Below are 13,192 nucleotides of genomic sequence, written 5' to 3'. Positions count from 1 at the left end.
CGGCAGCAACTCTGCACCTCGGGCCACTTTGACACAGTCTTTTTTAAAGTAGCCCTAAAGATAGATTAAATTGGTAAAATCTTTTTAGCTTTTCAAGTAAAGTGTTCGTTGTCCATGATTATGAACCTAAAAATAAGTGCCATTCTAACACACTTTAGATGTAAAGATGTGTGACAAAGAATAGCCTTCCTATTGGAGTATTTGTAAAACTCATGTGTGTCTAAGGCATGTAAAGGACCGAGGGATTCTGAAACCTTGAGCTATCTGATGGGCAGGGTGTGGACAGAGCCTCTGAAACCACTGTTCAGCATTCCAGCACTAAGAGCCGAAACCAGCCCTCGGGTTGAGCTGTCGCTGGAGAGAAGTTTGTAAACATCTTGACCAAGGGCACACGGAAACCCAGAGTGTACTGGAGGTGAAATCCTATCTCCCTGTCCTCCCACAACAGGACTCCCTGTAGGGAAACCTTAGCTAGCTGATAACCTGGTAATTAACATTTGCCATCACATTGATTGAAAATGTATCTTTCTTTAAAGGCACAAATATGCCAGCTACTTTTGGACATTTGGCAGGGGGATATGATGGCCAATATTATGGATATCTGTGGAGTGAAGTATTTTCCATGGACATGTTTTACAGCTGTTTTAAAAAAGAAGGAATAATGAATCCAGAGGTATTATATTTTTTCTCTGTTAATTTTGTAGTTGCTCTCTCCCCTTTAACACCTAGTATAAAATATTTATTACACCTACATATTAAAGTAAGAGCTTTGCTAACAGCTTTTAACTTTAAAGTCTTGCATCTTCTTAAATCATCATACATCAAGTTGCAGCAAGTGATTAACTTTAATTCTATAAGTTTAAAAAAAGCCCACTGCATTTTCTTGCTTATTAGCATTCCAATATATTGCATAATTAAAATTCATAATTCATTTAATTATTGCACAATTAGAATGCATAAAAGCTTTGTTTATGCATTTGCACATTTATAGCTGCTAGTTTTGACATGTGCTATGCAGTGTTTTAGCTTTATAGGTGATTGGGTAAGAAAGCTTAACTGCTTCCTGATATACAGGGTGTGTTTATGTTTTGATATTCTCTACACACTTTCCTTATACATTTTCAGTGGAAGACAACCTTTTTCTGTGCCCAGCATACCCCACCTACAGCATAGTTTGCAACCTAAATGCCTTCAGGTAACTTAAGCTGCTTCATTAACCTGAGCCATCTTTCTGTGTACAGCGAATTGACTACCAGGTGGCTGCCAGCCAAACCTTCCTGAGTTACAGTCCCCCGGTCTCCACTCTTGTCAAAGACTCAGCTGTCAGATTTTTTCTAGGGCTAATGCATTTTCCAGTGTGTTTTTCATTCTGTTTGATTAAGAAATTAGAAGAACAAATTATCAAAATCAGTCTCTCTGCTTATTTCAGCCAACTGATTTGTTCCTCAAACTTTATGTTTCTGGATTGCATAGTACCTTACACGTATGCACTGAGATACATTGATGTAATTCAGACTACTATCCCTCCCATCCCACCACCACCACCACAACAACAAATAATAATAATAATTATTATTATTATTATTATTATTATTATTAAAAAACCCACCTCTAGGGTACTTGCATTCTATACACTAAACTTTCCATCACTGTCTTCCATCCCACCCTACCTGAGCTGTTATTTCCCTTTAAATCTCCTTCCATTCCCTGGCCACTTCATTTACAATGGCAGTGGTCAGCCACTGACTTCTGCATGACCTTCAGCCAGTGCCCAGCCCTGGATTCCTCCACCATGTCATGGAGATTCAGCGTGGTCTGGGGAAGATCATATGACTCCATTAACATGCCCAGCTGCAAAGTCATGCTGTCCAAGCTGCACTGGAAACGGTGTTACTCTGTAGCCCTGCTCCAGTTCCCTTATTGGGTTCCCCCCAGTCCCCACCACCTCTCTCTTCTCTGGTGATCCTTCTTCTCTACTGAGAAAATTAAGGTCACTGAGAGTGAGTACCTTCATCTTTCTTTTTCTTCCTACAGATCAGGGCTCCTTTTCTCCTGTCCCAGAGGCGATTCCTCTAACACTAAGCCTTCCTAGATTGCCATATTGAAAGGAAACTGGGATTGTTGCTATTGATTCTGATAACCTCAATACTACAACTCAGGTGCTCTTCCTTTCACAGTCTCATTTCTTAGTGTAAGAAACAGCCTTTTCACCCTCTATTTACTGGCTATTACCTCCATCCACTGATCTGCAAAGTTATCTTTTCTCCAACATTACCACTGAGGACCCAATCGCCAACTTTTAAAGGGCCTTGTCTTACCCTTTTATTTTATTTTCTTGTAACTTATTACTTCTTGTTTTCCTCTCTTTGTTCACAGCCCTGAGGTTAGCAAATTTCTCCCTTAATTCCCAGAACTCCCTGTGTGTTAACCGAATTTGTGTGTTCCTGTAGGTCTTTCCACCTTCACAAATGTATTCATTCTATGTCTTCCACTGAAGATGCATGCCTTCCAAAAAAAAATGTATGCCTACCTTGTCCATGCCTCTCAAAAACCTTACCATTCTTGCCCTGGCTGGTGTAGCTCAGTGGATTGAGCACCAGCTCGGAAACCAAAGGGTCACTGGTTCAATTCCCAGTCATGGCACATGCCTGAGATGTGGGCCAGGTCCCCAGTAGGGGGTGCATGAGAGGCAACCATACATTGATGTTTTTCTCTCTCTCTTACTCCTTCCCTTCCCTTCTCTCCAAAAAAAGTAAATAAATAAAATCTTAAAAAAAAAAAAGCTTGCCATTCTTAAAGACCATACATACTCAGATGGCCACTCATGTATGAAATCTTCCAGATCATCAAAACCAAAAGTGGCCTTCCCACCCTCTGAACAGAAGAGCAGACTTGGGCATAAGGGAAAGGCTTCAGTAAACTTTTCTTATGTCTGGAAAATACAACTATTATACAAAGTGAAAAAAATCAGATTATAAAATGTTTCATACCATAGGATGCAAATTTTTATTTTATAACATATGTTTAGGCCCTGTCAGGTAGCTCAGTTGGTTAATGCATTGTCCCAATATACCAAGGTTGCAGGTTTGATCCCCAGTCAGGGCACATAATAAGAATCAACCAACAATACATAAAATAAGTGGAACAACAATTCACTGTTCCTCTCTCCCGCCCCTACTTCCTCTCTCTCTTAAAATCAGTAAATGAAAATAAAGTATACGTTTAGGGAAAAAGTACTTGAAAATGTCAATTGTTATCTTTGGGTGATAAATTTATGAGTGATTGTTAAATATTTTTCTGTGCTTTTATGGAGCTTTTTCTTACTTTTACATGGAATATAGGTCAGAGAACAATGTTTAAAGAGACACAAGAAGTGGAAATATAAAGGCACAGTTATGACCTCTTACAGGCTCTCGTTAGTTGTTGAGATTTCCTGGTATAAGTGCCACTGCAGTATCCTCCTTCCCCACTCCCCACACTTGCGCTCTCGTGAGCTCGCCCCAGTCCCCTCCACTGTGCTGTTCTCCGTCAGCTGTCAAGGCGACAGCCAAAGGACAAGGTACTGATCCCAGTGGATCCCAAGGAACTGGCATGTCCAGCAGAAGCAATCCTGCCATTATGTTTCTAAACTTCTTCCTATTCTCAAGCTTCACGGCTTGGCAGGCAGCCAGACTACTCTTAATTTAAACAAAGGGGTTGGGTTGAACTTGGAGAAAGCAAGATTCCCAAAAACTTGGACTTGTTTCCTTGTGATGTTAAAAACAGTTTTCAATTTTATTAAATTTTGGCTCCAACAGTTCTATCTATTGTTACTCATCTTACGCCAGGAAGCTGGCTCTAATTCCTTCTTTTTTGTTTCCTGTCAAGTACTCTGGAACATCACACCATTTGTTGCCCCCCTGCTGTCACAGCACTAGTAATGTGGCTCCAGCGCCCCAGAAGAACCCCTTTGCACCCACCCTCACACGCTTTTATGGGGGGTACTGGACCAGCTTTTGAGATAGCCATTTTATTCCCTCCTACTATGTACTGTTTGGTGGTGGTGGTGGTTATTGTTTATAGTTTTACAAATGTTTGCTCTAAAATACCACTTCATTTACAACATTCAAATACCCACTATTAAAAATTAATCCTTTGCTATGACAATTCTGTTCTACAAAAAATGTAGGTCATTATGAGAACTATGTTGTGATGAAGAGTAAGAATTTTTATGGTATAAAGAGAAAGAATTTTTATGTTGTGATGAAGAGACAGAATTTTTATTGCTTCAGATTGCACACTGTGTTTAATCCGAAGTCATGGGAATCGAGTAATCACAGTATATCAGGCAGATTCATTTTCTCAAGGCCCTCGCCCTCCCTGGCATGTATTTTGATCATTTTGAGAAGATAACAAGTCGGCCTTTCAAGGAGTTAGTACCTCCCACTCTTAGTCTCCAACCTCTAAAGAGGCTGGAGACTGAAGGATCATCAATTGTTGACCTCTCTGGTCTCGGGCATCGGTATCAACAAAAGGACATCTCCAGGTCTTCTCTCTGTAACCTCTTGCCATCCTGCAAAGCCCAGACTTGGCTCTGAGAACCATTACAGTTCTTCAAGCAAAGCTGTAGAAAGAGTACAACTTACTGGGAAAACAGTAATAGGAAGGATCAAATGTAAACCTGCAGTCTTTTGAATGTCATTTGGTAGCAATAGAATATTTTACAGTACAATCATCTCCATTGCATTTTGAGGGCTTCTATCCAAATGTTAGAACTGACCACTTACCTATAATGGCCTAAAAGTTTGCTACCTCTGTTTTTTCCTCAAGTTTTTTATATTCTTCATAGTAAATAGTGATAGCACCTTAACTGTTTTAGTTTGTTAAATGTCATCTAAAGTTTTTGTTTCTAGTAGAAAATGGAGAAGCCTCATTACCAGACATACCTTTACTTCTCCAACTGATTTCTTAAATAACTGGAAGGGAACTGCCTGGGATTAACACTTTCTCAGTAAGCTCTAAGAGCTCTTTAAGGATATCTTTAAGGTCACCAAATGTAGTTTCAAAATCCAGCAGCTAATCATAGGGTTGGAAAAAATGGGGGCTTTTAACTAGGGCCATTTCTTTTTATAAAGCAGCTTCATTGTGGGAAAATTTCCTAAGAGGTAATAGACATTATGGATTCAAAGGCAATTATATTGTTAAGCTAGAATTATCTTCCTCCTCTTTTGCATGTAGAGAAATTGCTAAGCTTTGTTTTCTCCATCAACGAAGAAGAAATACAACCAAGTATTGCTGCTGAAAGGAATACCAAGAAAATCAAGAAAAAAAAAGTGTACCTATTATAGTTTTAATGTGTAATGCCATAACGAAGCAGCTAGATCTTACTTACAGAAACACAGACCAGACACAGAAACACAAAAAATCTTGGTTAAACATGAAAAAGAATAGCCTGGCAGAGAGTATAGACTGTAAAGCTAAGTAGTCCAGTGCTTTTCAAAGCAGAATCCAATTCCTGCTATAATGTATTGCTAAGGGAGAATGTGAAATTTCCTCTCCTGACGGTCCTTCAAATGGATTAACTTCCACTACATCTCTCCTGACCTACCCAAGAGCTGATTTTTCATACACTTCAGCCTCTTCTGAGGGAGTTAGATTTTGCCTAATTTAAAGAACAAAGAAAGGAAATAGGATTGATTTCCAACCAGCTTCCTGGATATTTACAAGGCCAGACCTTCTAAGTCTTGAATCCCGACCAGCTAGAAGTAGTTTTTCTTCCTTTGAGTTCTCACAGCCCTTCTTTGTGTTTCTCTTAGATTCCTAAAACTTGCCTTGTTAACTATTTCTTTATCTCACCTCCTAGATCATAAGGCCCTTATAAAAGGAATCTTTTTTCATCTTTGAAAAACAGTTTTATTCATCTTTGTGTGTTGTCTACTTCAAATCTGCTACATTTTTTAATATATTTTATTGATTATGCTATTACAGTTGTCCCATTTCCCCCCCTTCACTCCACTCCATCCTGTACACTCCTTCCCTCCCACATTCCCCCCCTATAGTTCATGTCCATGGGTCATACATATAAGTTCTTTGGCTTCTACATTTCCTATACTATTCTTACTCTCCCCCTGTCTATTTTCTACCTACCTTTTATGCTACTTATTCTCTGTACCTTTCTCACCACTCTCCCCCTCCCACTCCCCTGTTGATAACCCTCCATGTGATCTCCATTTCTGTGGTTCTGTTCTTGTTCTAATTATTTGCTTAGTTTGCTTTTGTTTTTGTTTTAGGTGTGGTTGTTAATAACTGAGTTTGCTGTTATTTTTACTGTTCATATTTTTGATCTTCTTTTTCTTAGATAAATCCCTTTAACATTTCATATAATAAGGGCTTGGTGATGATGAACTCCTTTAACTTGACCTTATCCAGGAAGCACTTTATCTGCCCTTCCATTCTAAATGAAAGCTTTGCTGGATAGAGCAATCTTGGATGTAGGTCCTTGCCTTTCATGACTTGGAATACTTCTTTCCAGCCCCTTCTTGCCTGTAAGGTCTCTTTGGAGAAATCAGCTGGCAATCTTATGGGAAGTCCTTTGTAGGTAACTGTGTCCTTTTCTCTTGCTGCTTCTAAGATTCTCTCCTTCTGTTTCATCTTGGGGAATGTAATTATGATGTGCCTTGGTGTGTTCCTCCTTGGGTCCAACTTCTTTGGGACTCGCTGAGCTTCCTGGACTCCCAGGAAGTCTATTTCCTTTGCCAGATTAGGGAAGTTCTCCTTCATTATTTGTTCAAATAAGTTTTCAATTTGTTGCTCTTCCTCTTCTCCTTCTGGTACCTCTATAATTCTGATGTTGGAACGTTTAAAGATGTCCTGGAGGTTCCTAAGCCTCTCCTCATTTTTCCAAATTCTTGGTTCTTCATTCTTTTCTGGTTGGATGTTTCTTTCTTCCTTCTGGTCCACACCGTTGATTTTTGAGTTCGTTTCCTTCCCATCCCTATTGGTTCCCTGTACATTTTCCTTTGTTTCTCTTAGCATAGCCTTCATTTTTTCATCTAATTTGTGACCAAATTCAACCAATTCTGTGAGCTTCCTGATTACCAGTGTTTTGAATGGTGCATCTGATAGGTTGGCTATCTCTTCATTGCTTAGTTGTATTTTTTCTGTAACTTTGAATTGTTCTTTCATTTGGGCCATTTTTTTTTTTTTGTCTTGGCATACCTGTTAAGTAAAGGGACAGGTACTTAACTCTGTTCACCAGAGCAGGGAAACGCTCGTGGCTACACTGTGATGCTGTATGTGGGGAAGGGGTCCGATAGGGAGCAATGGCGCTTGCTCCACTCTCTGCCGGGCACTCCCTCCACTACCCACAATCAAATTGGGCCCTTCTGGTGCTGCTTCCTGGGTAGGTGGGTTTGTGTACATTCTAGGACACTGTGGGTCTCTTCAGTGAACTCTCCTGTGAGGCTGGGAGTTTCTCCCACTGCCAGCTCAACCCCACAGGTGTTTTCAATCAGTGGTTTGAGGCTTTATTTCCCCACGCTGGAACTCTGGGTTTCGAGGTCTGTCATCTGGTCCACCAGCTGCTGCTGCTGCCTTGCGGGCCAACTGCAGCTTTGCCCACCCAGCTCCACAATCTGCCACCTCGCTGCGTCCACCAGCCACCACCTTGCCACGAGTCCTCTCCACCTGGCTGCCCGTGTCCACCCCTCCTACCGGTCTGGGTGAATGTTTCTTTATCTCCTTGGTTGTTGGACTTCCATACAGTTCGATTTTCTGTCGGTTCTGCGTGTTTTTTGTTTTTAAATTGTTGTTGTCCTTCTTTTGGTTGTGCAAGGAGGCACAGTGTGTCTACCTACGCCTCCATCTTGGCTGGAAGTCCTCCAAACCTGCTACATTTAATTAGGTCTGTTACAAATGGGTACCTCTTTGGGCCTAACTGGTAGTTCCTCCCATCTACTCCCATTCCTGTACCCCCCAACACATACTACTACCCAGGGTACCATTTTTCTCCCAATCTTCTCCCTCCCCTTAAATAAAGATTTATCCTTCCATCCTCACAAACTGAAACTTTGCTTAAGGCTTCCAGAAGGCCACTTCTGATCAAGTGAAGATTCCTACCACTGTTCTCATTTTATCTCCCTGACTACCAGCACCATTCTTTTACTCTCTCCCTCCTTCTTTGTTACTGTCAGAGGTATTCTTTTTCCACCCACAATCTCCCCACACTCAGTAAACAAAGGGTGTACTGTTGGGAGGGACATTGCAGATGGGTGTTAGAAGGAAAGATTGCAAAGTCCACTTTGAATGCAGGCTGGTTAGCCTGTGAGCCTGATCATCATCCCTTGTCCTTGGGTGAATGCCGTCTGCCCTGAGGCCTGTCACTCAGTGTAGGAAGGAGCCAACTCCAGCTTCACTCCCCAGAGTCAATCATAATGAGAAGGAGGAAGAGAGGCAGGGAGGTTTGGAAGGCAGTGAGAGCTTGTTTGTGCTGCTTCAGAGATGCCGGAGATAGCAGGAGACCTAATCCGTTTCCCACTTTTATGGTATTCTCACTATTGATAGATGGTGGACGTCCTTCATTCTGATAGTTATGATCTCTCTTAGAGTATTGCCTCAAATAAAGGGTACGTATTCTTAGATCAAATGAGTGCCTTGTCTCTCCTACTTAATATGACAATTCCTACTGAATTATATATTCTAGTTCATACTAATAGTGGAGATGCAGTCTCTTGTACTTTTTGTTATCTTTAGTAGGACACAGAAGTAATTTTAAGGAAATACCAAACCAGGAACACATTTGTTTCCCTGAACTTTACATAAGAAACTGAACTTAGGAGCAGTGTGAGAGGGAAGGAAATGAGAGGAGGGATGAATGACTAAGGCTTACTGAATACTACATGCCGGCTATTACAGCAGGGAGTAGGCAGTGTACCGAAATCATCCCCTCTAGTTCCCCATACACTGTAAGGTAGGCATATTCCCATTCTGTAGGTAAGGACACCAAGGCCCAAGGTCACATAGCTAAGGGTGAAGCCAAGAGTCAAACCTGGGTCTGACTCCAAAACCCCTGATCTGGCGATAGAAAACATCCCTGTTAGATGGGACTTGTACTCTTGCCAAAAGATACACTTCAACATGGAAAACCACAGAGGTGACTGATGGCAATTTTCCTTCACAGAACAGGTAATAGATGCTCTTACTATATGCAAATCCTCCTGAAGGAATTATTTAGCATGAAAAATGTTAGTGATTGTCTTAGAGCTTCTCTTCCTGCTTTGCTCAAAGTTGAAGTTCTTTACTATGTAAACTAAAACAACTTACTGCAGAGACTCCTTCCACCTGTGGCCGAAGTCTCCCAGACCATGTTCTCTCACCCAGAGGGCCCAATATCTTCCTAAAAATGCAAAAATTCACTTAACATTTTTTTTAAGAGAAAGAAGATCCTATTACCAAAATGACTCAAACTCTTCTCCAAGCTTCATTGCAAAGGAAATGAAACTATTAAAAGACCATTGCTCTGTAATTCAGGAAATTGAATCAGCTTGTTTGGAGCTCTGAGCAGGGGAGGACCAGAGCTGTACTGAGCCACCTGCTGTGAGACTACAAGGCGGGCGCCCTGCTCTGCCATGACTTCACCATTCTGAGGCAGCAGCAGCGTGAGCTGGCTCTTCACAACACCACACAGAAAGCTCCGAGCTTGCTTTTTAATTTTTTTCTACCTAAACTACAGCTCTCCGTACAATATATATCAGCATTGGGATGATTTACTTTTTACATTATTTAGATTTTCACAAATGTTCCTGTCATATTTGTGCAATGACATGTCTTTTTAATAAATAAAAGATTCTTAGATCATAAGCATTAAGAATTTCTGCAGATAAATTAATAGTATGGCAGCTGGATGATAGGTCCATGAGGGTTCATCATACCGTTTTCTCTGCTATTAGTATATAAAGTGTTGCCATAATAAAAGGATTAAAATGTTTTTAGTACTCTGCCGATAAATTTAACTGAAGAATCGTAAAAAAACCCACTAGATTTTGAGGGATCACGCTAAAAAAATCTCAATAACTTTTTATATTGATACATGTGATTGTAGATATACTGGTTTAAATAAAATATATTATTATAAGTAATTTCACCTCTATGTTTTTTGTCTTTTAAAATGTGATTATGAGAAAATTTTAAGCTCTATATGTGGCTCACATTGTATTTCTGTTGGACAGTGTCGCCCTAAAGTTCACGGGAAAGGACCTGTTGGGCTCATTTATTCCTGATTAGGGCGCAGACTGTAGACTTGAGTGATAGGCTGTAGATAATTAATAAGGTGATGGTCTCTGTTTATACCAAAAGATAATCCCAGAAGTTTTCATTTTATGACCCTCTAGGATATTACATAGTTTTGTATCTAATTTGGTAGATTTCATTCATTCACATTTTATTTTTTTAATATTTTTTATTATTTATTGATTTTAGAGAGAGAGGAAGGGAGGGAGAAAGAGAGAGAGAGAAACATCAATTTGTTGTTGCACTTACTTGTGTATTCATTGGTTGATTCTTGTATGTGCTTTGACTGAGGATCAAACCCATAACTTTGGCCTATGGGGACAAGGCTCTGACCATTGAGCCACCCAGCCAGGGCTCATTCCTCCACATTTTATTTTCCTCAGACTTATCTCTGATGATTGTACCAAACAGAATCACTGTTGTAAGTCAAAAGTTAGAGTACTTTTGTCTCTGGAAATTGTCTAGCTATTCTTGTGCTCAAAAAGATTCTTGGTCCTATTGATCAAATGATATAATGGACACAAATTTAAGAGTGTTACTCTGTGAACTATTGTTTTATGTGTATATTTAGAATTATGCTTCATTGAATTGTCTTGCCTCACTTCCCTAAAAGGACGGTGAAAAGGAAGTGAAGATATTGAATAACACGGATATTGAGTTACAGTTCTTTTCTTTCACTTGATCTGCTCATGTGATTATGTAAATAAAGGCAGAGGAACTGTGATATATTTTTAAATTGCAGATCTGCTCCCCAAAGAAAACTTCACAAAGCTCCTCATTCCCAGTGCTGGGCCCACAGAAATGCCTTACCCTATACATGGGCCATGTGCTATCCTTACCGCCCCGTCGTCCACAAGGATTAGTGGGTTTTTATGAGCCCCTCATAAAAACAGAGCAGAAACCATTTGGCAGGAGCTGTGTCGCAGTTTCCAGGTACACAGAACCCCTGCTCGTGGCCTTCTTGAGCACTTGCTTTGCTGACCCTTTTGAAATCGTGTTTGAGAGGGAGTAACAAATAGGAACCCGTTATACATTCCATCTGGTTATTTTTTGTTTGTCTGTTTGTTCACATTGTCAATTTACTGCTGAGAATCAAAAGCAACAAGACAGTAGTAAAGGGAAGTGTAGAAGACCGGAGGTCTAAGCTCCAGATCTCTTAGTTACCAAAATAAATAAATACCGCGGAGCCACAGCCCCAAGCAAAAGAGAACATCCAGGCAGAGTAGAGCTAAAGTCCCTTTTGTCTGCACCCCTACCCCTTTCTCTATTGCTTCTAGCGATTGGAAAATCACTGTGACCATGAATTGTTAGGCATGATGTTTTATTTTATTAGGTTGGAATGAAATACAGAAACCTAATCCTGAAACCTGGGGGATCTCTGGACGGCATGGACATGCTCCAGAATTTCTTGAATCGTGAGCCAAACCAAAAAGCGTTCCTAATGAGCAGAGGCCTGCATGCTCCGTAAACAGGGGCACTTTGGTAGCCATCCATGTCTGGAGGACAAGTCAACATCGCCATGTGTTACTGGCCTGGAAACTGAAGGGAGTTTTGCAAATGAAAATGTAGATTTCTATTGACTGCCTTTTGTTTTTTGGTTTGAAAAATTATAGATGTAAATGGAATTATAAATACGGTGACCTAAGAAAAGACCCACTTGGAAATAATTGAACTATAAAATTTCATAAAAATAGATTTGATTTCTTTTTATAAAAGTTTCATATGAATGTAATTTGATTTTTTACTCTTGTAATCTAGATAATATAATGTAAGAGGAATCAGAATTTTCAAATGGAATCACATACATTATATAATTTGATCCTTTGTATATCTTGCCATTTTTTACTTGGGATTTCTGGACATAAATGAATCACCACATTCCTCTGGTGAACATTTTCTTGGAGTCCTGCATCAGCTTCGACTCTGTCTCACAGTACAGTGTGACCTCCTTGACTACATACCTCAGGGCCAGGGGATATGCCTCAGTAACACATTTATCTTTGTATGTCATGCCTCGTGATTCCAACTTTCTGCCACACGTAAATTATGTTCCTCCACATGGGTTTGTCTTATCTGTCCGCAGTCCAGATGATTATGAATTCTAACTAGCCTAATGTATATTGCAATTGTTTGTATCTTGTATTAGAAGACTTGGGATCTTGTATTAGATGTTGTCAGTCTTTTGGCATGTTTGCCAATGAGATCACTAAAGCAAGGATATGTTTCTCTTCACGTGGTTCTGATAAGTGGTGGGGACTTTGCCTCCTTTGCTGCCTACCTCACCCAGAGTGGCTGGTACACATGTCACAAATGGCTATTTCGAGAGCTGAAGCTGGTGCAGAGCAAGAGTTCAGATGCTCCAGAGGAAGAGAGGGTTCTGGACAGAAAGGTTTCAAGATGGCTGCTCCCAAGCATTACGTGTGTCCTCAAACTCAGCCATGGGGGGCGGGAGGGGGGGCGGGGCAGGGTTCTTCAGTAGTTGGTTTTGTCTGGCGATTTTTATTTTCAGTGGCCCTTGGGATCTCTCTTCAACTAAATATAGGCCTAAATTCCAATTTTGTAGCAGACCAGTAAACTCATAGCACTTATTTTTCCTCTGGGAGTCTGTCTACTCAATTAGAAAACCACAACAGAACAGTTAAACTTTTTAAATGAAAAAGACAAACTAAATGTACTCTGTGTAAGTCTTCCGGTCGCCTTCCACTGTATACATGAGGTATGGCTTTGGTAGCCAGGCACAAGATTGGAACCTTGCTCTTGTCTAGTCCAAATGGACTTGGTGTCAAATAAAAAAATTATGTTGCATAAAGACAGCAGGAAAAATCGAGAGCTTTAGAGACACCGAAGAAAATTTCAAGATTATTATTGCCAAGCAAATACCTTGAACATCCACAGGAATCTTGCCTTCCCTTTGGAGACAGTTGCC

The 13,192-nt window shown here is 40.4% G+C and overlaps 1 protein-coding gene across 5 annotated transcripts in view; it reads left to right on the top strand.

Annotated features, from left to right (window-relative positions):
* NLN (neurolysin) overlaps window positions 1-12,094 on the top strand; it is a 73,233-nt gene extending 61,139 nt beyond the window's left edge. For 3 of the 5 annotated variants that reach the window (XM_053913181.2, XM_053913184.2, XM_053913192.1), the window contains 2 exons: window positions 537-673; window positions 11,009-11,293. In XM_053913181.2, the coding sequence (XP_053769156.1) occupies window positions 537-673; window positions 11,009-11,278 (407 nt within the window). In that variant the 3' untranslated portion in view covers window positions 11,279-11,293. Of the gene's footprint in view, window positions 1-536; window positions 674-11,008; window positions 11,294-11,599 lie in introns of those variants that run through there. The other 2 variants (XM_024578433.4, XM_024578434.3) reach the window with 1 other exon arrangement.
* The last annotated feature ends 1,098 nt before the right edge of the window (window positions 12,095-13,192 follow it).

The sequence above is a fragment of the Desmodus rotundus genome, chromosome 1, assembly GCF_022682495.2.
Source record: "Desmodus rotundus isolate HL8 chromosome 1, HLdesRot8A.1, whole genome shotgun sequence".
Lineage (NCBI taxonomy): Eukaryota > Metazoa > Chordata > Mammalia > Chiroptera > Phyllostomidae > Desmodus > Desmodus rotundus.
Note: the sequence above shows the minus strand (reverse complement) of the source record. Positions and strands in the feature narration are given on the sequence as shown.